Raw genomic sequence first — 25,386 nt, 5'->3', positions numbered from 1 at the left:
TGTGCTAGTTGATTCTGGAGAAGCAAAGATAGCCAATGATTATATAAAAATTCTTGAACAATGTATTAAGTGAAGAGAATGCGACCATTGAGCATTTAATATTCACACATTGGCATCACGATCACATTGGAAAAGTGGAGCCCGTGCGAAACTTGATAAATTTCCCATGGAAAAGCAGCCAATCGTGTGATTGCTATGGTCGCCGAATGATATGAACAGCTCAGATGATGAAAAATCAATTCGATGGAAACTCCTGAAGAACAATCAAGTTGTGGAGATTGAAGGAGCGAAACTTCAAATAAAGTACACGCCAAGGCATACCAGCGATCATGCATATCTACTGCTGCAGGACGAGAATATTTTGTTTAACGGCAACTGCATCCTCAGGGAAAACACGACAGTCTTCAAAGATTTCCACGATTACATGTTGTCGTTAAATAAAATCCTGAAGTTATAGTCCAAGATAATTTCTCCGGCTCACGGACCAGTTCTTAACGATCCTTTGTCACTGTATATACAGTATTATACATTAAACACAGACAGCAGAGGGAGTAGGACATTTTACAGATGCTGCAACAACAAGGAAATGATAAATCGATGATGGAGATGAATATTGTTAAGCTGATATATAAGGTAAATGATGCAATAAATTAATTACTTATAAATAGTTAATTTGTTTTTCTAAAAGAATTTAAATTAAAAATATTTACATAGGATATGATGAAATGTGGTTAGCTGCATTTACTGCGGGATATCATTTTTGCAAGTTAAAGAAAGAGGGGAAAGTATTGCAACAAGAAGAAGGTGATGGCGGAGAATTAGATGCAAAATATAGATAGATGTACCAGGTGAAGAATGTCCACATTAAATATAAAAAATTAGATAAAATTGAATATTTAAGGAGCCGAAATAAAATTTTGATTGAAAACTTATAAAATGCTAATCCTAAAAAGAAACTTTAATATTTTATTTTATGCATATAAATATTTTTACAAATATAATTTAAATATATCATATTATATTAATAAAATATATTTTAATGTAAAGTTAATTACGATTATATAATATGTACATATATATAAATCTAAATTAAATTTTTAGTGATTATAAGAATTATAAGAATCTCAATCACGACAAAGAAATTTTATAAAATGCACGGGAATACCGTGTGAAACATTTATTCAACTTACAGGAGTAAATAATGATACATTGTTACATTTCTGTCAAAGTTAGGCTGATATTTGTCATCAATGGCTGCGTTCGGAAACGTCGTTCGGATGCCTTCGATGCCTCGAATTCATTACAACGTTAATGACATGCGTATAACGAGAAGAGTATGTACACGTTTACGACAATTTCACAAGATACATATCGCAAGTGATACACAATTTTCTTCCTAGTTGAGGCGAATCATTAATCATCGCGTACAGCTACATTACAATGGTCAATATAAAATATATATATATACTATAATATATGTGTATATGCGTGTATACTTGTTAGAAAGACATATGTTGCTGTCGCGACAATAAATGTTTCGTTACATTTTTCATTATAAAATTTCTCTTTCTCTTTATCTCTCTTTCTCCTACTAGCTACATAATCTTGGCGAATATTAGCACCCTTCGTCTTGAACATGGGGAACTATCACGAAAAATTCGATGTCGCAATATACGTACATGAGAGATCGCTAAAGTGCGAAATATGAAAGCTGAGAAGTCAATGATTTTTTTAACATCTAGGAATACGGTAGATCAACAATATGTAATCAGGAATTCAGTACAATACATAAAATTCAATAATAATATAGTATTCCTAGGATTTTTTAGAGGGTCTATAATTCTGAGGGGTGAAAATTAAAAAAAAGTTACAAGTTTTTAAAAATAAGAATATTAAGATCAGGGACATTAAAAATAAGAGATGTTCTATAAGACATCGAAAATTGAACAATTAAACACTTAAGAAATCTAACTTATAGATTTAATGATCATCGTTGATCTTAAATCCGGAGAATTAAGAATCCGATCATGTAATTTTCCTTTAAAGGCCCAAAAAAGTTTCATGTAAACTTGACGTTTACCGTGTAATTATGTAATTCTTTCTTTTAATATTTTAAGATTTTAACTGATATCGTATAATTACTCTGTAATTCGTGAAAAAGTTCATGTAGTATTAGAATGAGAATTAAAAATTATATGATTGTGGTGTCCTGACGATTTATATAGGGAATCTAAAAATATACAGAAAGAAAAGTATAATCGCTGTTAAATTAAAGAGCTTCGCAACTTAGCGCACTTTAGTTACATACAATATAGATATATATAATTATATTGACGTATATGGACGTATGGTCCTTAATAACCTCACTCTTTATAATATTTAGCCCGCTCTCTACTCTCTCTTTGGATAAACGTAAAAAATATAAATATATTTATATATTTATATATACAGAGTGTCTGGAATTTAAATGTCAAAACTTCGGGAGCGTGTAGGAGATCGATAAACTAAGAAAAAAAGTCCTGTGAAAAAGAGATATGTTCGTTTTTGTTTCGTTTTGGAGAAAATCGCAAAAAAGACAAAACGTAGTTTTCATTTTCTCATTACTTATTCACGTTGTATTTATTCACTTGCTTAATGTAGATATTATCAAAATGTTGGTCTCTTCTAGCAAGCATTGCATCTAGTATGGACAGCTCGTGTTGCAGCTAAACACTGATCTAGCGATATTTGGTGTACTGCAGCCTCGATTTGATTTCTCAATTGTTCTCTTGAATTGATTAACGACGAATAAACTTCCTGTTTCAGGACCTCCTACACAAAAAAGTCCAGTAGTGTCAGATGGTGTCAGATCAAGTGATCGGAATGGCTACGATACTACTCCATATCCAATCCATCGTTATGGATAACGTCTGTTTAGACAAGCTCGAGTAGTTCTGCCATAATGAGTTGAACACCCATCGAGTTGAAACCATATTTCAATTCGTTGCTGCAGATGGATATCTTCTAAATAATCAAAGAAGTCAGTCACCAAAAAATCTGTATGGCTGCATTTAATCCATCGGATTAAAAAAATTGTCCCACTAGACGAAAACAAACAAAAAAGTTTTCATATAAAAACGGAATTATTATTATTATTTTCGTGTACGATTTTAGCGACGATAATACTTTAGAGGCAGTGCAAGAACGAAGCAACTACGTTTTGTCCTTTTTGTAATTTTCTCTAAAACGAAGCAAAAATGAACAATCTCTACAGGACTTTTTTTCTTAGTTTATCGATCCCCTATACGCTCCCGAAGTTTTGACATTTAAATTCCAGATACCCTATATATGTATATACATATACTACTTCACATACAATATAATTTCTCTCTCTCTCTCTCTCTCTCTCTCTCTCTCTCTCTCTCTTTCATTTCCCGTCAGTTTTCTATTTCTCTATGAAAATAATAATAACATTAACGCATTCACATAACTCTATTATCATTATCAATGTACTAGATAACAAAAAGAAAACAAAACAAAATAATTTCAATTATCAAACAACATACATATTCTAAATATATGAAATATATACTCTTGAGACATGTGGAGGCCACAGCGACAAGATGATCATTCTTTCGCAATGAAATCAAGTCAATAATAATCACAACAGCGCGTAAGCTGTAATGTAGTTCGTATAATTATGCGTTTGTGTTTCCGGCATTTTTTTAACTTTGCAAAACGCAAGAAATAAAGATTCCAAGATTTGAGAAATGAAACTGGAAACTTAGCCGGATTTTTCTTCTTTATTATCCTTAATTACTTAATTTCTTTTGTCAATATTAAACTATTAATTAATTAACTCTAAAATCACGCTGTTGGATCTCCTAATTCAGTTTTGAAACGCAACGTTTAAGGATTAATTAATTATCTGAACATTTACAACATCCCAGATAACAAAATACCCGTACAGTGATCATGGTGCACGCATATCACCATACATATGCGTCCTCATGAGACTTATATTGGTCGCACGCGTGCGAGCTCACGCGTGCGACCAATATGAGGACATATCTCTCTGATCTACATGTGAGACTCACATGACCCGCACGAATGATGTCGCACAAATATGAATCTCATATCGCTCGCATACTGACACTAGTTTAATATTTGAAAAAAAAAGACTATTCATATTTAAGGCTTACAAATTTTATTGCTAAGACATTTATAGTAATTATACCTGAAATTAAGGGGATCCTAAAGCGAAGCTCGACCTCCGACAAAGTCACTAGACGTCGCTGTTGAGACTTGATACTCACGTGTGAGGGTTATAAGAAATCGCACTAAATGTTGCCTGAGTGCGGTAGCGGCTTAGCAGCTATATTAACGTCTGCATCATAAACGAGAGGGGGCGAGGAGCAAAAAGAAGCATTTGACTTTACTTATTATTATTACTATACTTTGGATCGTGCCCCCTTATAAAAAAATCTTTCGGATACCCATGCTATAGCATGTTGTACAATATAGGACTGTGTGCCATAAGTCGTAAGAAATTGACCAATCACAGTCAAATATGAGAAAAATACTTGCGTGATACACTTGGCGTGACTGCATAATGCGATTCATTGCACTCGCACGCGTGCCCCCATCACGTCGTGCAGGCAGTATGATAATAGCACGGTGTATGCACGGCGTGATACGCATGGCGTGATTGCATAATGCGATTCTTTGTGCTTGCACGTCGTGCGGGCAGAGTAACATTCACTGGCTGCGTTCAGCAGAACGTTTGTTTTGCAACTGTTGAAAGTTTCCTTCGCGCTAATTGGATCATACTTTTAGATCTAGAAGAATGGTCCTATCTCAGCAGACGATCATAAAAAGGTTGCAAAACTGTTGAGTCTGCTGAACGCAGCCATTGCGTGGGTACGGCATGATACGCACGCGTGAGGGCAATATGAGCTCGCACGAATTGCTATCTGGGATATTTTTCTATGCATTATTCATTCGAAGTCCTGCAAATAAAAAGAATTCGAAATAGACCAAAATAAAGTACAAGATAATATGCAACATACCTAGTTGCGTATATCGTTAAAGATAACGAATCGCCAAGAAAGATTGACAATTCATAGAAAAAAACATACAAAGAAAAAAAAGATGTGTGAAAGAGAAGAACATCTGAATTTGCCGCGCTTTCTCGTGCGCCCGACTCGTTGCTGACGACTTGTTCGATGATGTTGTTTTGTGCCGAGGGAAATTTCGGAAGGATTCCCTCCATCGCATTATTCATTAATTGCGCACTTTGAGTCACCACGCTGTTCAGAATTTTCTTTATGACGATGATTGCGTGAGCGATAGTTGTCAAGATCGGCCGATTGTTGATAATATCCTTTATAGCATTGGTGATGACACTGATGATAGCTTGTTCCGCTGCGTTGGTCAAACGCTGTTGAGAGAGTTATTCTGAACAGCTCCACTAGCCAAAGCAAAGCTAGCTTCGGCTACAAAGCCTGTAAGCTGGTTCAACATGAAATTGATGTCTTGTTGAACAACCTGCTGCATGGTTTGGGCTGCTTGAGCCTGTTAGATAGCTTGCTACACTGTTTGCACCTACAAATTTTTTTATTTGACATTAATTGCTGTATTTTCAATAACTAATAAATAATAATAAAGAGAAAGAAAAGCAATAACTTTCTTTTTAAGTCTAGAAAATTTTGTTATGTTTTTAGATTTTGGAAGAAAAAAATATATACATATTTTTAAGTTTGCATTTATTTCTATATTTCTATTTATAATAAATTAAATGTATATAAAACCAACCTGCTGTACCACTCCTTGCGTTGTTTGCTGCACCGCTTGAACTTGCTGCACAGCTTGCTGCACTACTTGAGCATGCTACACTATTTGCTGAACTATCTATTGCTGAGCCTGGTGCACGATTTGAACCGTCTGTTGCTGCGCTTGCGCTACTACTTGCTCAATTTGTTGTACCTGTTGCTACATCATGGCTACCTTTTGTTGCGTGAGTACTTGAAATTGCTGTTGCTTGAATACGCTCTGCCGCGACTGCCGGTATCGCATTACCAGAAACCTAGGAAAAAAAAACAGAAAGAATATATTATACTTATCTGCATTAAAAGGAATTTTATCCTAACTGAAAAATTTTTGTTCTAAATTTTATTCTAAAATTCTAGATTTTTTTTTAAGCTTTAATTTTAAATTTCAAATTTAGTTTTTGCTACTAACTTTCTTATTCAACTGCTTATATCTGTTTTGTTTTCGGATAAGAAATACCGTAGAATAATTTGGTGTGGCAGTTTGACTTATGTTTCTGGCAATAGCGGTAATAGTGTAGAGTTGATAGTACTCTTCAGTTAGTCACTTGACTAAGCAGCGAAGAGACAAAAATTGGGAAATTCCCAACCAGTAGGGAGAAACTCATCCTTGGTTTCACATAGAACATAATTTCAACATCTTCCAACTATTGTCAATATATCTACGATAATGATCTACGAATTTACTGAAGATGATTTGAAAGAAACCGAAACGGTCCGAATAAGTTGATATCGACAGTCACTATACAATTTTAATATATATATTATGTGAATATTATTAGACTATTGTATAAATTGTGCATCAATTACCGCGCTGTGTTAACGCTCTCTTTATCCGTATATTATAGTATTATACATCATTGTTTTTTAGCATAAAAATTTTAGAAACTTAAAAATGCAGAAATGGAAGAATTCAAGATATGAAAAAATATAATATTTAAACATGTATAGGAGTTTAAAATTAAAATACCCATGCAGGATTCTAATATAGATATAAAATTAATCTAGATCTACAAATATGGAAATCTAGGATTCAATAATCAAACTTACTGCTGGATGCGATATCCACAGCTAACGATACTGCGGAGGAGGATGTGGCCAAGTGGTTAGTGTCACCGTTTGTTAGCGGAGATGAGATGGACTCGATTTTACTTGTGGACGGCTGTGGGGGAGTAGAGGCAGCCGTGCAAAGAAAGGTATGCGATTCGCTGGTCTTTCCGGATGACATCGCAAACAATTTGACGCTGACCGTTTCTGTAGGCGCTAGACCTGCCTACGATAAGGCGGTATCATGCATACCAAGTGTATTGAGTGCAAGTGCTCCTTGTCCGGCAGCACAGTGCATTCTCAATGCGGTTCCAAACTATTTGATAGATCGTCGCTGAAAGATTATTCGAGTGTCCTTCAGGAAGTTTTTACCGAGTATGCTGAGTTCTAATCTGCCGGTGCACGAACATCGGAGACTTTTTGCAGATCTCGGAATACCAGGTGGTTGGGCTGCGAACATACAAGACCGATGACTCTATAAAAAAACTGAACAAATCGTAAATGTTCTTAATTGAGTTTGAATCTCCATTTCCAATTTTTTCAATTCAACGATCCTAAAAATTTTTTTAAAGCAAGATCTTTCATAAGTTATTTTATTAGAAAGCTCTTCAAAGGATTAAACAGCATAATTAAATCACACAAGTTTACGATAAAAATATGCGACTCAGTTTTTATTATAGCTGTAATTTATAGTCAGATGATATAATTATGTATATGTAATATATGCGCGGACCGCAAAATGTTAATCAATTCCCTTATTTGCTTTTCTATGTGTCTGAATAAAATATTCATTGTATCAGTCAACTCACTGCAGACTATTGGCTGGCAACAGATTTGCGGGGTCTCTGTAGTCCCATCAGCATACTAGATAGTCGTGCGGAAGACCATGCGGCATCGCGTGGATTTTTTCTTGCTTCTTCCTGTAACAGCCCTTGTAACAACTCTTGTAACGGCCCTTGTAACAGCCCGACTTCTTGAGAAAACCTATGCTCGACATCAACATTACGCTTACTTTAACAATGCCAACGCAGTCGCAGGTAACATCTTTTGCCGGATCCATATCAATCTCTATATTACAATAGTGCCATCGATCTTCCGCTCGACACAGGGTGTGGAGTTCTTATCGCTTACTCGATAGGCCTGATAGAACATGTAGGGTGCTATTCGGCTAGAGTCCGACCGAAATTTCGGTTTCGGTTTTAGTCAATTTCGATAAAAAAATCAGGATTTCGGGGTTTGATTTCGGTTTCGGCCGAAATTAAGAGAAAATTTCGGTGGGTAAATCGAAATTGTACAAGTTGCAACGTGCCGGTGAGCGTTCAAAAAACAACTGTCCGATTTTAATTATTAAGGAGATGCTGGAGTAACCAAATTATCACATTACAGTCGTATAAAAATCTTCGAATTGACTGAACGGAATAAAAAATCCTTTTATAGGATTAAAGTAGACGCAAAATTAAGAGGTGATGCAGTGGACCTTGTACTAAAATCGAAAAAAAGTTAAAAAATTCTTTAACATTCTTTCGATTTTATTATATCGAACTTAAAAGCTGTTGTCCAAATTTACTGCTAGCACTGAAAATACAACAGTTTACGTTACGTGCACTATAGATTTTCAGTGCTGGCAGTCAAATTTGGAACACAGCCAAAGTGAGATAGGTACATGTTTGGTATTTGTTGAAAGCAAGAAAGAGAATTCTAATGCAGTCAAATGCAAGAACAGAAAACAAACTATATAAGACCATGTGATTAATTATTCTAATAACTCACATTTTTAGTATCTATACCACTCTTTAGTGAGGCCCTTACTTTTGCATTTTCCGCATTAAATTGATTCCGTAAATTATGAAATTTTACACTGCATTCTTTTTCATTAGTATCCGGTCTAACAGTATAACAGTACAAACTGTTGTGGAAATTCGCTTTAATGCTTCATTTCGTAAATTTTTATCGTGATAGTTTGGATTCTTTGTTGCATAGAGACAAGGCTCATTTTTATATGCATCAATCAAAAGTTGTACAGCTTCTTTCGTCCAAGACGTCATATCTATTGTATTAATAATAAACATTATTTCAATATACAAGTTCTATATCAAGTTAAAGTTATTCCTGGTGGAATTAAATCACTGAAATCTCTATCAATTGATCCATTTTTAATATTCTACTGAAAGAAGGTTAATTAATAGAGATTTTAATGATTTCAACAATTTATTTCCACCAGGAATTTATTTCAACAGTACATGGATCAATTCTAAGCAGAATCGTAAGGCTTGTTACCTGTTCTCGTACTTTCTAACTTTAGAGTGAAAATTTACTCTAAATGAATTTTTACTCTAAAGAGTAAAGTCTCTTAAGAGATTGAAAATTGAGTGATTCTCTTTTCCAAGACGTGCTCAATTTCAAAAAAATTTAAATAAAACTTGTAAAAACTTATGATGTTAAAATTCTATGCATATGTATCGTAAGATTCATAAATATTAATTACAATTTTTCATAAATATTACGGCTAGCAAGAAGCTGCTTGTAAATATATTACATAAAGCATTTGTAAGGAGAACATGTTACGAACTTTACAATTCTGTTGTACTAAAAATTGACCCGACAGATTTATAATAAATACATTATATACAATCAGCATGTTTATCTAAAATTGAGACATGAGGCATGTTAAAGATTGCTTTCAAGACATCTTTACGATGTCTTATGCCCTGATTTTGGACATGCTGGGATTATTATTAAATTGATAATAATAACATTTTATAAATATTTTAAAATGGCCGAATAAGCTCCACGATGCTCACTCATCGCGCCAACATGGCAGAACGATCCTCTTCCTTCCAAGAAGAAAGCACGCAGCGCCACTACACGGTTGGCTTAGTCAATGCCGCCAACCGGTTTGCTAGATCGGCGGCATTACCGCCACGCGCGTAGTGTTACCAAAAAATGGTAATTTCTTCTCTCATTATACAACCGTAATTTTTAACACTTATAAATTCTTGTTCATGTGCATCGCTTGGATCTAATATTGCGAGCTCATCGTGATGTTCCTCGTACGTGTGATAGAGTTCGGTGAGACACGCGATTCGTAATTTCATCGTGGCATCGTCTAAAACGTTTCTCGAGGGCATTCGTGAGATTCGTTGTTTGAGTTTTCAACGATGTCCGCTTTTGCAGATGGAATTTAATTCTGTCAGCCATGATAAGAATTCGGATAGGATTGAAACGAATGACTTACTTGCTCGGCGAGTTGCCGATAAGTCCTGTTGTAGTAGCGCTTGCTAGCACTGCGTGCTTACGTAGGCGGATGCGCAGTACTGTAGATCTGCCACAATTATTGACCTGAGTTCCTGGAGATCCTTGAATGGCTGGCTGTGATGATGACACTTTGTAAGATCGCACTTGTAGTTTATACCTCACAGGAGGCACCAAAAAATGTTGTGTGACAGCGAGTTAACCAAATAACTCTACTGTCTTTTCACTTAATAAATAACTTGGTCACAGTAAATGCTGAATTCGTAGGCACAGTTTATTTAGAGTTTACATAGTCAACGTTTATGAATTTACATATACACTGTTTGTTGTAAGCAATATTCTGAGCTTTACAAAGTTAATGTTACTTTTTGCGCTTAGGGACAAGATGTCCTGAGTCGCGTGGACAATTATACAAATTGCGTTTAGTCCGGAAATATTTCAGCGCGCAGTTCGGTAGATTACAAGGGTGATATATGTATCATATTTAGTGATTAATATGGTTGTTATAAATATGGCAAAGTTATAAATATGGAATTGGAGGGAATTGGACGGTTTAATCATACAAACAATAAGTTTCGATGAAAATCTCTGAACAAAAACTATCGATAAATTAGAGTCCTATATCGATCGAAGCTAGATCTTAAATGCTTAAATAATTCAATCTTGAATCCAAGATTGAATTCGGTAATCGGAAGAATGGTCTTCCATATTTTATTTATGTTGTAGCCATTGTCTCTATTTAGATTGTTAGGGTGTTTTTGTATCTCTATGGCTTCTCTATACATTCTTAGGAAGTATGATGTTATGTTGGCTATTCTGGTCTTTGTCAAACAGTTATTGAAGACCATTCTCCTGGTTACCAAAGACAGACCAATCCCACCACCTTTCCCCCTCCCCATAACCCCCCCCACAGCCACTCCAACAGGCAGCGTAATATAAAAAGGAACATTCTGGAGGAACAGGCCAGTATCAGGCTGCTCCTCGCCCTGATGAAGTGGACTGCAAGGTTCACGAAACGTTGGAATTCCAAGAATGGATCTAAACACGGAGAACATCCGCGAAACGGGAAACTTTCATACAGAAAGCACCCTGGAAGCCTCAAGAAGCCTCAAGAAAATTGTAAAATACCTCTACAGGGAGAGGATACTTGTTAAAATAAACACTTCCGTTCTTCCGAGGAACAGCTATGATTGGCTAATTTCATAACGACAGATATTATTAAACCCGGTTAAGGGTGTCGTGTAAATGTATAGACAACACCTAGACACCTAATTCCTCGACGGCGAACACCTAGACACCCACTTCCTCGATGGCGAACACCTAGACACTCATTTCCTCAATAGCGAACACCTAGACGCCCACTTCCTCGACGGCGAACACCTAGACACCCATTTCCTCAATAGCGAACACCTAGACACCCACTTTCTCGACGGCGAACATGTAGACAACACCTAAACACCCACTTCTTCAATGGCGAACATCTAGACACCAACTTCCTCGACGACGAACATGTAGACACCCACTTCCTCGACGGCGATCACCTAGACATCCATTTCCTGGACGGCGAATACCTAGACACCCACTTCCTCGACGGCAAACATCTAGACTTTTAATTCCTCGAGAACGAACACCTAGACGCTTAATTTGTTACAAGAACGTAGCATCCAATTGTGTCACGAAAGATCCCGAGGCAAAAGTCTTCAAAAATTAAACTTTGGTGGAAGCCAGACTTCCATCGAAAATTAAAGTTATTTCATGTCCATCGACACCGGCAATCACTAGTCACGGCGGCTGCATTTTTGTATTTCTATGGCTTCTCTATACTTTCTTAGGAAGTATAATGTTATGTTGGCTATTCTGGTCGCTTTGTCAAATAGTTATTGAACTCCCATTCTCCCGGTTACCGAAGACAGACCAATCCCACCACCTTTCCCCCTCCCCATAATCCCCCCACAGCCACTCCAACAGGCAGCGTAATATAAAAAGGAACGTTCTGGAGGAACAGACCAGTATCAGGCTGCTCCTCGCCCTGATGAAGTGGACTGCAAGGTTCACGAAACGTTGGAATTCCAAGAATGGATCTAGACACGGAGAAAATCCGCGAAACGGGAAACTTTCATACAGAAAGCACCCTGGAAGCCTCAAGAAAATTGTAAAATACCTCTACAGGGAGAGGATACTTGTTAAAATAAACACTTTCAGCAAACTCAGGTCTTCCCTAGCCAAGAAATTATCAAACTTGGCATTCCTAAACCGCTGCAGGGATAACAACATCATCCCAAAGTTCCTACAACTCAAGGACCACCTAGGAACCCACAAATCCAAAAACATCCTTCAAAAAACCAGCCTCATCCTTATCAAAGAACGCATCCACTTTACCGAGTCACAAATAGCCCAGATCTCCCATAAAACCTTCAAACTCCACCTGCTCCTATCCGCTACGTTGCGGCATGACATCTGGCAAACCCTAGATCGTATTACATACGAACAAGCCACGAAGACCCTCACACAATCCTCTGAAAGACAGAAACAGAAATACATGAACCTTGTCCCTCACAAAAAACCACAACCCTCTCTACTCAACGTCAAGAACCTATTCAACAAAGACCTATCTCAAGACACCATATCTGCACTTGCCAAAGATCCTAACTTCGCAGTGGCACCAAGAAAGTTCCAAAAAGAAGAGATTATCAGCCAAATAGAGTCAATCATCTACCGACTCCCAGCAGAGCAAGCAGATAATATACGCAGACAGGATATATCCAATATCCTTTCCAAAGCCAAAACTCCTCCACCAAACACCACTAGACAAGAGCGATTGACCCTCCAAGACCTGAACAGGGACGCAGACATCATCGTGCTTCCAGCCGACAAAGGCAACGCGACAGTAGTCATGAACACATCAGACTACAAGAAAAAGATGAAGAACCTTCTTTCGGACAAAGCATACAAAATGCTTGACAAAGATCCAACCAACAGAATCGCACAAAACACCAAGATCCTAGTGGAGATAAGCAAAATTCCCAATGAAGCCAAACCTTCATTAAAACCTACAAATCCCCTTCCACCAAGACTATACGGACTATAATCTTGGTGGAAGGGGATTTGTACATAGACCAAACATCCCCCTCAGACCATATTAATCACTAAATATGATATATATACCACCCTTGTAATCTACCGAACTGCGCGCTGAAATATTTCCGGACTACGCAATTTGGATAATTGTCCACGCGGCTCAGGACATCTTGTTTCTAAGCGATGTCGCGCAAAAAATAACATTAACTTTGTAAAGCTCAGAATATTCAAAAATACATAGACCAAACGTCCCCCTCAGACCGATTGTCAGTGCCATACACTCCCCGATATACAACTTATCCCGCTTCTAAGCACGAACCCTACAACCACTCATTGGAAAAACCGAATCACACATAACCAACTCAACAGACTTCATACGAAAGATCCAAAAAATCCGACTACGCCCCACGGACCTACTTGTAAGTTTCGACGTAGAATCCCTTTTCACACAAGTCCCAATAAAAGACACATTAAACATAATAAAGGCTTCACATGAAGTCCCTTCCGACCTCATCCCGCTAATAGAGCACTGCTTAACAACTACTTATTTCTCCTACAACAACCAATTTTATGAACAAACTTCAGGAGCGGCGATGGAGCTCCTATTTCTCTTGTAATAACCAACATCTTCATGGAGCATTTTGAGAAAGAGGTCCTCCGAAAAATACCCAAAAAACCAGAAGTTTGGTTCCGTTATGTAGATGACACATTCGTGATATGGAGACACGGCAGAGCCGAACTCCGTAAATTCCTTACTTTCTTCAACAAACAACATCCAAATATCCACTTCACTATAGACATAGAGGAAAACGGAAAACTCCCCTTCCTAGATGTTCTTGTCTCTAAGAAAGCTGACGGCACCTTAGGCCATCAAGTGTACAGGAAACCGACACACACAGACAGATACCTACATGCCGAGTCGCACCACCATTCAGCACAAAAACAGTCAGCAATCAACTCACTAGTACATAGAGTGTTCACCGTACTGTTCACAATACTGTTTATATTATATAATAGATTTAGATCATTTTCAAAATTTCTTTTTTTGATTTTGATTAATTTTTTAACGCTAGTTTTCTAATTACTGTCTCAATAAAGACCAATTAAATCAAAAAGAGACTAACTGTGTCTGACACTGACTGGCCAACTTATCAGAAACCGGTTTTTGAATTATTAAGAGTAATGTTTGCGATGCGGTATCTTGTGATCAGGGTGAGCTTTTTAACCATCGGAATAATTAATTATAATTTCAAAATTTTTTGATACATTAGTTTTACATTTTCTTTATTTCGAGATTTTCAAAATTTCTTCCCCTTTTTTTCTTTTTTTACTGCATTCTTATCTGGATTTAATTCTGGCATTTATACTCTCAAGGTGAGGAAGATCACCATGACTAGTTAATAATTGTTATATTCTATGTATGTGAGTTTATTAGTTGTCTCTGAAGAAGGCTCAAAAATGAGCCGAAACATGTAAGCGCTTTAGTAAAATAAAGAAGTTTTACGCTACGATAGTCGTGTTATTTGCGCAACGTCTCCCGCGCTTACTCCTATTGCCCTTGTTCTTTCCTTGTTTTCGGATTTATAAGGAGTCTTAGTCAGGTTGATTTATTATACGATATAACAGATACTATTTAGCTATAGTTACGCACATTATACTGCCGTAATATTAATAAATGAATGTTTACAAAAATTTTGTAAACGTTTTATTCAATGTACTCGTATAATGCGATACCTCGACCATTGCCGAACGGAACTACGAAAGAACACACACTGCCATCCTTAGCGCATCGATTTGACAAATCGACGTAAACGTCAAAATTCCTTTTGAATCTTAATACACCTTGTGATAAGCTTTCTCTCTTGAGAACACTTGAACTGAATTAATTTTTGTCCGTTCAAGCGACGAGTGATTTTTGAAAGTCAAGTGAGGTGGCATTCTAACTTCTCGTCTTCGACGGTTATTGAGGACCGCGTGAACGGGTGCGTTAGTTTATTTGCCTGCTTTGTTCTATTAAATTAATCACTCGCGATGGCATCACTCTCTTCCATTAATTTTTTTCTCGCGAGTGTAAGATATCGCGTGTTTCATTTCGGTACATTTCCATCACATTGATATCATTCGGTACATTTCCATCACATTGGTATCAATCGTTTGAGAAGTTGTGTGAACGTTGTGGAAGAAATAATATCCCAGCAAACACGGAGTATAGTTACAATATTTGTCTTCGATGAGACAAATTCCCTGCTTTAACATCGCAAAATATTTTCTTATATAATTTGTGTCTTTAGACCGCATAAAAAATTTGTATTTTTAAAGCAGAGAATTTGTATATTTAAAAGCATTGAATTTGAGTTTTAAAGGAAAAAAATTTCGATCGTTATAGAAATTTGGGCGATAACAACGTAGTCGTGTTTACAGTTACAGTTACAGTTACAGTGTTTATTTTCACGAAATGTTAGATTTAAACTTCTGTTCATATATTGTAAAAAGAATGGAAAAAGTGTACATTATACATAATAAAATATTTCCTGCTTTAAAAACAAATTCTTTGTTCTAAAATCACATTTTTTTCGTTTAAAACGCAAATTCTATGCTTTTAAAAATACAAATTCTCTGATTTTTAAATTTCCATTCAAATCATCCTATTTCACAAAAGAAGGGCACAATCTTTTCTTTGGTTGATAGAGCTTTTCTATTTTCTGACTGCGAATTTCATACACAAAATTTAACACACAAAACTTATTATTAATATTTTATTAAATAACGACTACCCATTGACTTTTATTTTTGACACAGTTAATCAACGAATTAGGAATATAATGAGAAACAAGGGCGCAATATGCAGAGATTCGGATGACATTGACTGCACGAACGATTCTACATCTTGGCTTACGATACCATTCATTCCTTTCCACACTGAAAAGTTTAAAAGATTCAGTAAGAACAACATCAGGATATCTTTTCACAACCCCAATAAAATGGACAAATATATCAAAGTGCAAAAGATCCTCGTTTACACACATCCAAGAGCAATGTAGTATATAAGATTTCATGTAATAACTGTGACGTGTCTTATATGTTGGACAGACGGGCAGACAATTGAAAACTAGAATTATAGAACATCGTAATCACATTAGATACAATTAGGGTTGCCAGATCCAAAAATGTAAATTAACGGACATTTTGTCATTTGGTAACAAAATATAACCGGACAAAACCGGACAGAGATAATGGGAACTTTCTATTAAGGTAACACACATCGTCGGAAATGATTCTTTCCAACAACGACACGCCACAGCACGATTGGACACAATAGAAGCGGGTGCTTTCCATTAAAGCTTTAAACGACACACAAGTCGACACGGTGTTCGACGTGGTGCTTTCCAGCAACGACTCGCCACGGCACGATTAGACACAACCGAAAAGCATAGTCGAACACAGAGTCTGACTCATAGTTGTCAAACTTTTGAATGACGCTCTAGAGCATTTTTATCTTATACATGTGGTATTATATAACAATTATTTTTGCCATTTGCATTTTTTATAGATTTTATGTAATATATTTTAATACAATTCTGTTTTTTGTTTAAGGGAGCTTTCCAACAAAAGACAGAGTGACACGGTGTGACACGAATCGTTGCATTCTTGTTGTTCGCCAATGTTAAACAAGGATGAGGTGATCGCTGTGTCGCACAGTGTCGCTTGTTGGAAAGCTCCCAATGGCTGCTTTCCTTTTAAGAGACACAGTTTTTAAGAGACAGTCAGTCGACACAAGTATCGTTCTATCTTTGTCACTCTCTGAATGTCCAAGAAGGATAAAACGACGCTTGTGTCATCAAATGGAAAGCAGCGACGATTTACTAAAAGAAAAAGGGAGGGAAGGGAAAATCTGTTCCAGAAACAGAATTTGGTTATATAAACATTAATTAACTATGTTTAATATAAAATATAGTTTATTGATAAAAAAGCAAAATTAACACATGTTCCATACATGTAAAATTTAACATCGTTAAAATTCTTAACGTGTTCAACAACACGTTAAAACTAAAATATATTTTACATTTGTTCAAACATTAAATAATTATAATGACTTTAGGATTATAGTCTACTGTAAGCTCATAAAATTATTTGATAAATTGTACTTCTCTGTACTTTTGAAATGAATATTGTACATAAAAAATGAATGAAGATACTCATTCGAATACACTTCCTTTTTATTCATCAAAAAACGAATAAATACTTTTTCATTCCATTTGAATAAATATTTTTTTAATACGATTACGAATATTTTCGTTTCGTAATCGCTTTTACTCTGTATTCTCAGCACATAACTTGCAAGCCTGCAAGAAAAAACAGAAATCTATAAAAATAATAGCTACGATTACACTGTGCTCTTAGTTCGCGACCTATACGATGGGCGTCCTTGTTTAACTTTAGGTTAAACAGAGACATTTTTATTGGGAATAAATAATATATCTCGGAATTTAAAGTCCACAAATCATAATGAACGACGCGCCTAAGATCTTATAAAATGTTTATAACATTATTGTGATGTAACCGGAATTATATCGGAATATGTATAACGCTATCAAATAGATATTTATAATTAAAAAATGTATTGTTTTTTACAATATTTTTCAAAATTTCTAAGTTTCTTTCATAAAATCTGAATATTACAATGACAAAAATAAATAAAATTCATTTTTTTTACTTAAAGTTATCAAAGTGACGGTTATAGTTAAGGCGTAAACGATTGCTTATTGGAGCTTTCTTTTTCAATTTATATTTTGTTTGAATGACTATGAATACTCGTTAAATAATCATAGTTTTTTGTGAATAAATATTTTTTGAAAACCCCAAATTTTGAATAAATATATGATCATTTTTTTTATGTGAAAATTTTGAATAAATACAATATGGAGTTCAATTACAAATTTTTGTATTCATCGAGCACACTAGCATAAGTCATTAATCATCTAAAAATCAAAGAGTCTATCATAGATGATGACTAAGCATGATTAAAGAAAGCAAACGTAGAGGAAAGGCTCCTATTATATGAGATACCAAGTCAATTATGTGAGATACCAAGTTTCATTTGGGGTAAATGCTAGAAATCTATGGACAGAATTTAAAAAAATAATAGGTCATTTTGAAGGGAATTTTTTTTTTTTAATAAGTTTTAAGATAATGCTATGTAAAATTTAATTCAAATTCTATTTTTTTTTTAAATTAAAGAAATGTAAAAAGTGAGCAAATCGTAAAGTTAAAAAATTGTGCTCTTAATATGAGGTACCCCGAAAAATCGATAACAAAACGAAAAGTATATCAGTATTGCAATTAAAAAACTTTATTCAATGTTTCTGTAAATACAAACAACATAGCCAATGTGCGTACAAAATGAGCATAATGCGATGCACTATACCTAGGATTCGTTTTCAGATAGTTGGAACCAAACATAGCAGAAACAAGTACTCGATGTTCATTCCGGTAGTCTTTTTTATTGTACACTAGTCACATGTAATGGAAGCAAATTTCTTGTTTTTTACAGTGCATAGATATGACGTGTACGATCGGAGGAAATCATAAATTTCAATCTGGAAGGCATCAATGACGCCTAGTGTACAATAACATGTATACTTTAGCAATGATTTTCAACATAGGGGAGCATAGGTTATTTCATTTTAGAAATAATTCTTTAATTTTTTGTGGTAACACTTAAATTGAGCAAAGTAACGCAATTTTGTGATGTTTTGTATAATGTTTTAAAGGAGAATTAAGTAACCACTACTTTAGTTGGTAGAGAAAATCTTTGAATGAATTGTGATTAAATAACCACTACTTTAGTTGGAAGAGGAAATGTCTTTGAATGAATTGTGATATGATAATTTTATTTAAGAGGAATTTAAACCATTTGGATTGGAATAGGAAGATTCTTCAATAAATATACGTATACTTAGGTTTCATTGTATAAAAATTAAAAATAGTACCATTTGGATTAAGTAAATAATAAAGATAGTATCACTTAGGTTTTACTTTTTATTTTGTAATAGAATTTAACTTGGCGCCACAGTTGTTGATGTCAAATCGTTTGTACAAATAATACATATTAGATTAATATTCATTATTTAATTTGGCTATCAAATCTTTTTTACGAATAATACATAAAATTTTGATAAAGTTAATTAAATTAACAGAATTTAACTTGGCGCCACAATTTTTTATATCAAATCTTTTACAGATGATACATATATCATTAGATTTAGTAAATTTTGTGACATAATGATTTTCATGCAATAATTTTTGAAGGGGAATAAAGCCATTATAACTTGGGTTGGAATGTATCATATACAAAGAATTTCATCAAACAGCAAACGCAATTAGTCATTAGTTACACGGCCGATTAAGTAATTGACGTTGGTGAAACCAGCCCAAATGGTGGTTTCCATACGAGAATTCCACACACGCTTAGCGCTTTTTTTTCACCCTGGAAGCCTCAAGAAGCCTCAAGAAAATTGTAAAATACCTCTACAGGGAGAGGATACTTGTTAAAATAAACACTTCCGTTCTTCCGAGGAACAGCTATGATTGGCTAATTTCATAACGACAGATATTATTAAACCCGATTAAGGGTGTCGTGTAAATGTATAGACAACACCTAGACACCTAATTCCTCGACGGCGAACACCTAGACACCCACTTCCTCGATGGCGAACACCTAGACACTCATTTCCTCAATAGCGAACACCTAGACGCCCACTTCCTCGACGGCGAACACCTAGACACCCATTTCCTCAATAGCGAACATCTAGACACCCACTTTCTCGACGGCGAACATGTAGACAACACCTAAACACCCACTTCTTCAACGGCGAACATCTAGACACCAACTTCCTCGACGACGAACATGTAGACACCCACTTCCTCGACGGCGATCACCTAGACATCCATTTCCTGGACGGCGAATACCTAGATACCCACTTCCTCGACGGCAAACATCTAGACTTTTAATTCCTCGAGAACGAACACCTAGACGCTTAATTTGTTACAAGAACGTAGCATCCAATTGTGTCACGAAAGATCCCGAGGCAAAAGTCTTCAAAAATTAAACTTTGGTGGAAGCCAGACTTCCATCGAAAATTAAAGTTATTTCATGTCCATCGACACCGGCAATCACTAGTCACGGCGGCTGCATTTTTGTATTTCTATGGCTTCTCTATACTTTCTTAGGAAGTATAATGTTATGTTGGCTATTCTGGTCGCTTTGTCAAATAGTTATTGAACTCCCATTCTCCCGGTTACCGAAGACAGACCAATCCCACCACCTTTCCCCCTCCCCATAACCCCCCCACAGCCACTCCAACAGGCAGCGTAATATAAAAAGGATCGTTCTGGAGGAACAGACCAGTATCAGGCTGCTCCTCGCCCTGATGAAGTGGACTGCAAGGTTCACGAAACGTTGGAATTCCAAGAATGGATCTAGACACGGAGAAAATCCGCGAAACGGGAAACTTTCATACAGAAAGCACCCTGGAAGCCTCAAGAAAATTGTAAAATACCTCTACAGGGAGAGGATACTTGTTAAAATAAACACTTTCAGCAAACTCAGGTCTTCCCTAGCCAAGAAATTATCAAACTTGGCATTCCTAAACCGCTGCAGGGATAACAACATCATCCCAAAGTTCCTACAACTCAAGGACCACCTAGGAACCCACAAATCCAAAAACATCCTTCAAAAAACCAGCCTCATCCTTATCAAAGAACGCATCCACTTTACCGAGTCACAAATAGCCCAGATCTCCCATAAAACCTTCAAACTCCACCTGCTCCTATCCGCCACGTTGCGGCATGACATCTGGCAAACCCTAGATCGTATTACATACGAACAAGCCACGAAGACCCTCACACAATCCTCTGAAAGACAGAAACAGAAATACATGAACCTTGTCCCTCACAAAAAACCACAACCCTCTCTACTCAACGTCAAGAACCGATCCAACAAAGACCTATCTCAAGACACCATATCTGCACTTGCCAAAGGTCCTAACTTCGCAGTGGCACCAAGAAAGTTCCAAAAAGAAGAGATTATCAGCCAAATAGAGTCAACCATCTACCGACTCCCAGCAGAGCAAGCAGATAATATACGTAGACAGGTAACCAATATCCTTTCCAAAGCCAAAACCCCTCCACCAAACACCACTAGACAAGAGCGATTGACCCTCCAAGACTTGAACAGGGACACAGACATCATCGTGCTTCCAACCGACAAAGGCAACGCGACAGTAGTCATGAACACATCAGACTACAAAAAAAAGATGAAGAACCTTCTTTCGGACAAAGCATACAAAATGCTTGACAAAGATCCAACGAACAGAATCGCACAAAACACCAAGATCCTAGTGGAGATAAGCAAAATTCCCAATGAAACCAAACCATCATTAAAACCTACAAATCCCCTTCCACCAAGACTATACGGACTACCAACTGCGTTTGACGATTGCTCAAGGCTTCATATTCTAACTTGTTGAACATTGTCCGATACACTTCAGATGTTAGCGATGTGGATACTGTTACAATGCATATAATCCAATAATTATATGATTGTTCAAGAAAATTTCAATACGAATAACAATACTGATAATTTATATCTTAATCCGATACATTATTATGGAAAGTATTGCATATGAATATTAGAGCAATAAAAAAATCAAAAATTCTTCGTTAAATCAAATGTACTATTAATGAAATTAAAAGTATTTGATTATGGGCGACAGGAAAACATGTACTCAAAGTTAGAATGCAATTATAATGCTATTAAGTATCTATTATAATGCTAATAAGTATCATTCAAAATATAAATCTCAGATATATCGCTTTTTTTCAGAAACAGCTACGCAGTCGGACAGAGATGTACAGTCTACATGCGCCGATGCCACAAAACAGTCACAAGTAAGTGTGCATGTCTGCTCTTGCATATCTTCTAATTACGAATGTTTGCGATTATCAAAAAAATTAATATATATATAGTTTAGGAGTTATTTAATATTTTATATCAATATATGCTAAAATAAAGTATAAAATATCTCGTAAACTATTGGATTTTTAATACCATTATCTTAATACTTTTATATTATAGTTATATAGTATAGGAGAATAATTAGAGCAATCATATTGTGTAAAAAAATCATACAATTTCATTTAAAAAAGTGGAGGTGACCTTCTCATATCTTTTTGGCGTCTCCACCTAGAAAAAGACAACATAACCAAAATATGTCTCCTTCGAAACCATTCCACTTTCAATTAAAACATTTTTTTGTATCAAAAATAAGCGAGATATTTCAGATCATCCATTTAAGTGGACCACCCTGTATACAGGGTGTCCCGCAATTTTTGACCAAGCGCTTTTGTGTAAATAGAGTGTACTAAACTGAGTCGAAAAGTCCTGTACCATTTTGCAATTTTCGCAATAGTTAAATGTAAACTTTTATCCATTCGATTCAAGATTTTTTATTTTCATGTACAATTTGCGATTTGCCGTAAAATAAAATAATTCTGCCGACAACGATGGTGGACAGATAGAGCAGATTAAACTGAGTCGAAAAGTCCTGTATCATTTTGCAATTTTCGTATTTTCGCATTTTCGCAATAGTTAACAAGATATTAATTACTAAAAATCGCCGAATGTCGCCGAATATTGGTTTTCAATAACTTTTTACTCAAGTACTATCAATTTTATACAGAAATACAGCGAGACAAAAATTGTTTATTTTCTTTTCATAGAACTCTAAGAATTTTTTCAGAATTTTTAGTACTGCATTTTCTTCTTGGTTGTTTTTATCAACATAAGAAAATTCTGAAAAAATTCTCAGAACTCTATGAGAAGAAAATAAACAAGTTTTGTCACTTGCTGTTTTTCTGTAAAGTTGAACTGATGCTAAATTAAATTCTATCAAATTAAATATAGATGACCATTGTGTGTGTGTGTTGTGTGTGTGTGTGTGTCTTGTGATATTTATTTTGATATTTTTATGTTATTATTATAAGACGATGGGGGTAGTGGTGGGATTTTTTAATTTTCAGTTGCAGATACATTAAATTTAATTTAATGTAATAATATTGAATTTAATTTGTATGAATTTAAACAGTCAATTAGTCTAGAAAAGTATTATTTGTATTAATGACAGTATGGACCACTTACTTAATTTTTAAAATTGAAGTACAGTATAAAATATCATTCAAATAATAGTGAAAAGTAAGGTACATTTATGACCACCGGCATTATACTATATTAAAGAAATCATCGATGAAAATATTACTTTTTCTTTGGGAGGAATAAGAAGATTGTACTAACAGCAAATGCGACTAGTCATCAGTTCCACGGCCGATTAAGTAATTGGCGTTGATGAAACCGGCCCAAATGGTGATTACTTCCACCATGGGATACAGTAGGAAGGGGATGTGGGAAGTACGGGGATGCGATCCGCCCGGGCATTGTCTTGACAACGGCGCCAATCAATATTGCAAATTCAGAACTAATGGCGGCACGCGATCAATATGCTGCTCGCCGGGCCGCTGACTGATGGCGCTGATTTGGGTGGGGCCCATAGATTTGAGCTGTATTCTAAAATTCACTGTCAGCGCTGAAAATCTATAGTTTACGTTATGTATACTATATATTTTCATCACTGAATTTTGGCAGTGAATTTTGGAATACAGTCTAACAACAGAGCGAGGCTAATATTACATTTGTCGTTTCATTATTCATTCGGCGCCGTCACTATGAACTAGAATCATTCTAGTGAGTGTCGAGACACAAAACCAAAAGGATGCCATTTCAGTCTTATCGGAAACGGTTAATAATTCTTATTTTTCTTTAATAAATAACATCTGCCATCGGAAAAATAAGAAGGGGGTCAACACGGCTAAAATTAGACTGATAGTAATTATTTTAAGACAATTAACTCATACCGAAGCGAAAAAACGTCCGCCCCGGCATAACTATCTTGACAAACGTGATACTACACCTATAAAAATTGTTCTCATCTATTCACTTGAATTCATTAACACATTAACAAACTGAAACATAGCGGCACCAATCACGAAGAGCTTATGTCTCTTACTAGAGTGACTACTATGAACAAAGCGCGAAGCTTCCAAGAACAGCTTACCCGTCTGTATGATGGGCGAGTTAACGAGTTCCCGTTCGGAAGTGGACAGCAAACCACACGATACTCCTGGAGTGGCATCCCCACTGAGCACCGACTTCAACGCGTCGCCGACGTCTGATGGAGAGTCCGGTGCTCCAGTGGATGCAGGCCTCCAGTGAGCTCCGCCCACCGCGACCACCTCACTGTTTCCGTCCGGGAGCTTCTCACGCATGCCTATGAAGCGCGTGAGGGTGCGATTACCGGTGCTTTCCAGTAAGGATTCTGTCAGACACAGTGTAATATATATTAACAAGGAAAGGCACAGAAATGTCGTCCTCTGATTTTAATATATTATTTTCGAGATAAAAATAAGCGACACGTATTTTTTTTTTATACCTGCCCATACGCACTTTTAGGGGATGAAACACCTTTTAGAAAAAAAAACGGTTTTTCTCTTATAAAGCGAATATCGTCGGAACTGTAAAAAATAGAAAAAATTTTCACAATAAAAATTGAATGACTTCAAGAGTACTTTAAAACTATAATAAAAAATTTTTGTTTATGTATAATAAAAATTGTTTATTTATAAAGAAAATTTTTTTCTATCTCTTACAGTTCCGACAAGAGAACTGTTTTCTATCTCTTATGATATACGAACATTTTGTGGGACATATACATATACAAATGCTAAACATTGCAAAAATAATTACATAATTATAATAATGAATATTATATTCTAATACGTATTGTATAGAATATATTATATATACAGGGTGTTCGGAAATTAGCGCATCAGAATATCATAGCAAGATAGAACAGACTAAACTGCATCGAAAAGTCGTCTACCATTTTGCAATTTTCGCAATGGTTAACGAGATATTATGCATCAATAGGTGCGGTCGAGTTGCCATTACGAATGCTTCGAAGCATTTTTTTATTGGTCAATGAGTGATATTCTTTCTTCTGATTGGTTAATCAAATGCTTCAAACATTCGTAGCGGCAACTCGACCGCATCCTGAGTCTAACCAACTTTCTAGTTTGATTACAACGTACG

General features: G+C 35.8%; 1 protein-coding gene and 1 pseudogene across 1 annotated transcript; both read left to right on the top strand.

Annotated features, from left to right (window-relative positions):
- Positions 1-4: 4 nt before the first annotated feature.
- LOC108726490 (endoribonuclease LACTB2-like) lies at positions 5-835 on the top strand (annotated as a pseudogene).
- An 11,346-nt stretch (positions 836-12,181) lies between these two features.
- Positions 12,182-13,194, top strand: LOC108726489 (uncharacterized). The gene is made up of 2 exons (XM_018454091.1): positions 12,182-12,258; positions 12,309-13,194. Exons 1-2 carry the CDS (start codon positions 12,182-12,184, stop codon positions 13,192-13,194), a joined length of 963 nt encoding a protein of 320 aa, XP_018309593.1.
- The last annotated feature ends 12,192 nt before the right edge of the window (positions 13,195-25,386 follow it).

The sequence above is a fragment of the Mycetomoellerius zeteki genome, unplaced genomic scaffold (genome assembly GCF_001594055.1).
Source record: "Mycetomoellerius zeteki isolate Tzet28-1 unplaced genomic scaffold, Tzet1.0 scaffold426, whole genome shotgun sequence".
Classification (NCBI taxonomy): domain Eukaryota; kingdom Metazoa; phylum Arthropoda; class Insecta; order Hymenoptera; family Formicidae; genus Mycetomoellerius; species Mycetomoellerius zeteki.
This window is presented reverse-complemented; position numbering and strand designations above follow the sequence as displayed.

Coding starts and splice junctions, on each gene's coding strand:
- LOC108726489 (XM_018454091.1), top strand. CDS start 12,182: ATGGATCTAGACACGGAGAAAATCCGCGAAACGGGAAACTTTCATACA. Junction 12,259..12,308: donor CTGGAAGCCTCAAGAAAATT/GTAAAATACCTC, acceptor AAACACTTTCAG/CAAACTCAGGTCTTCCCTAG.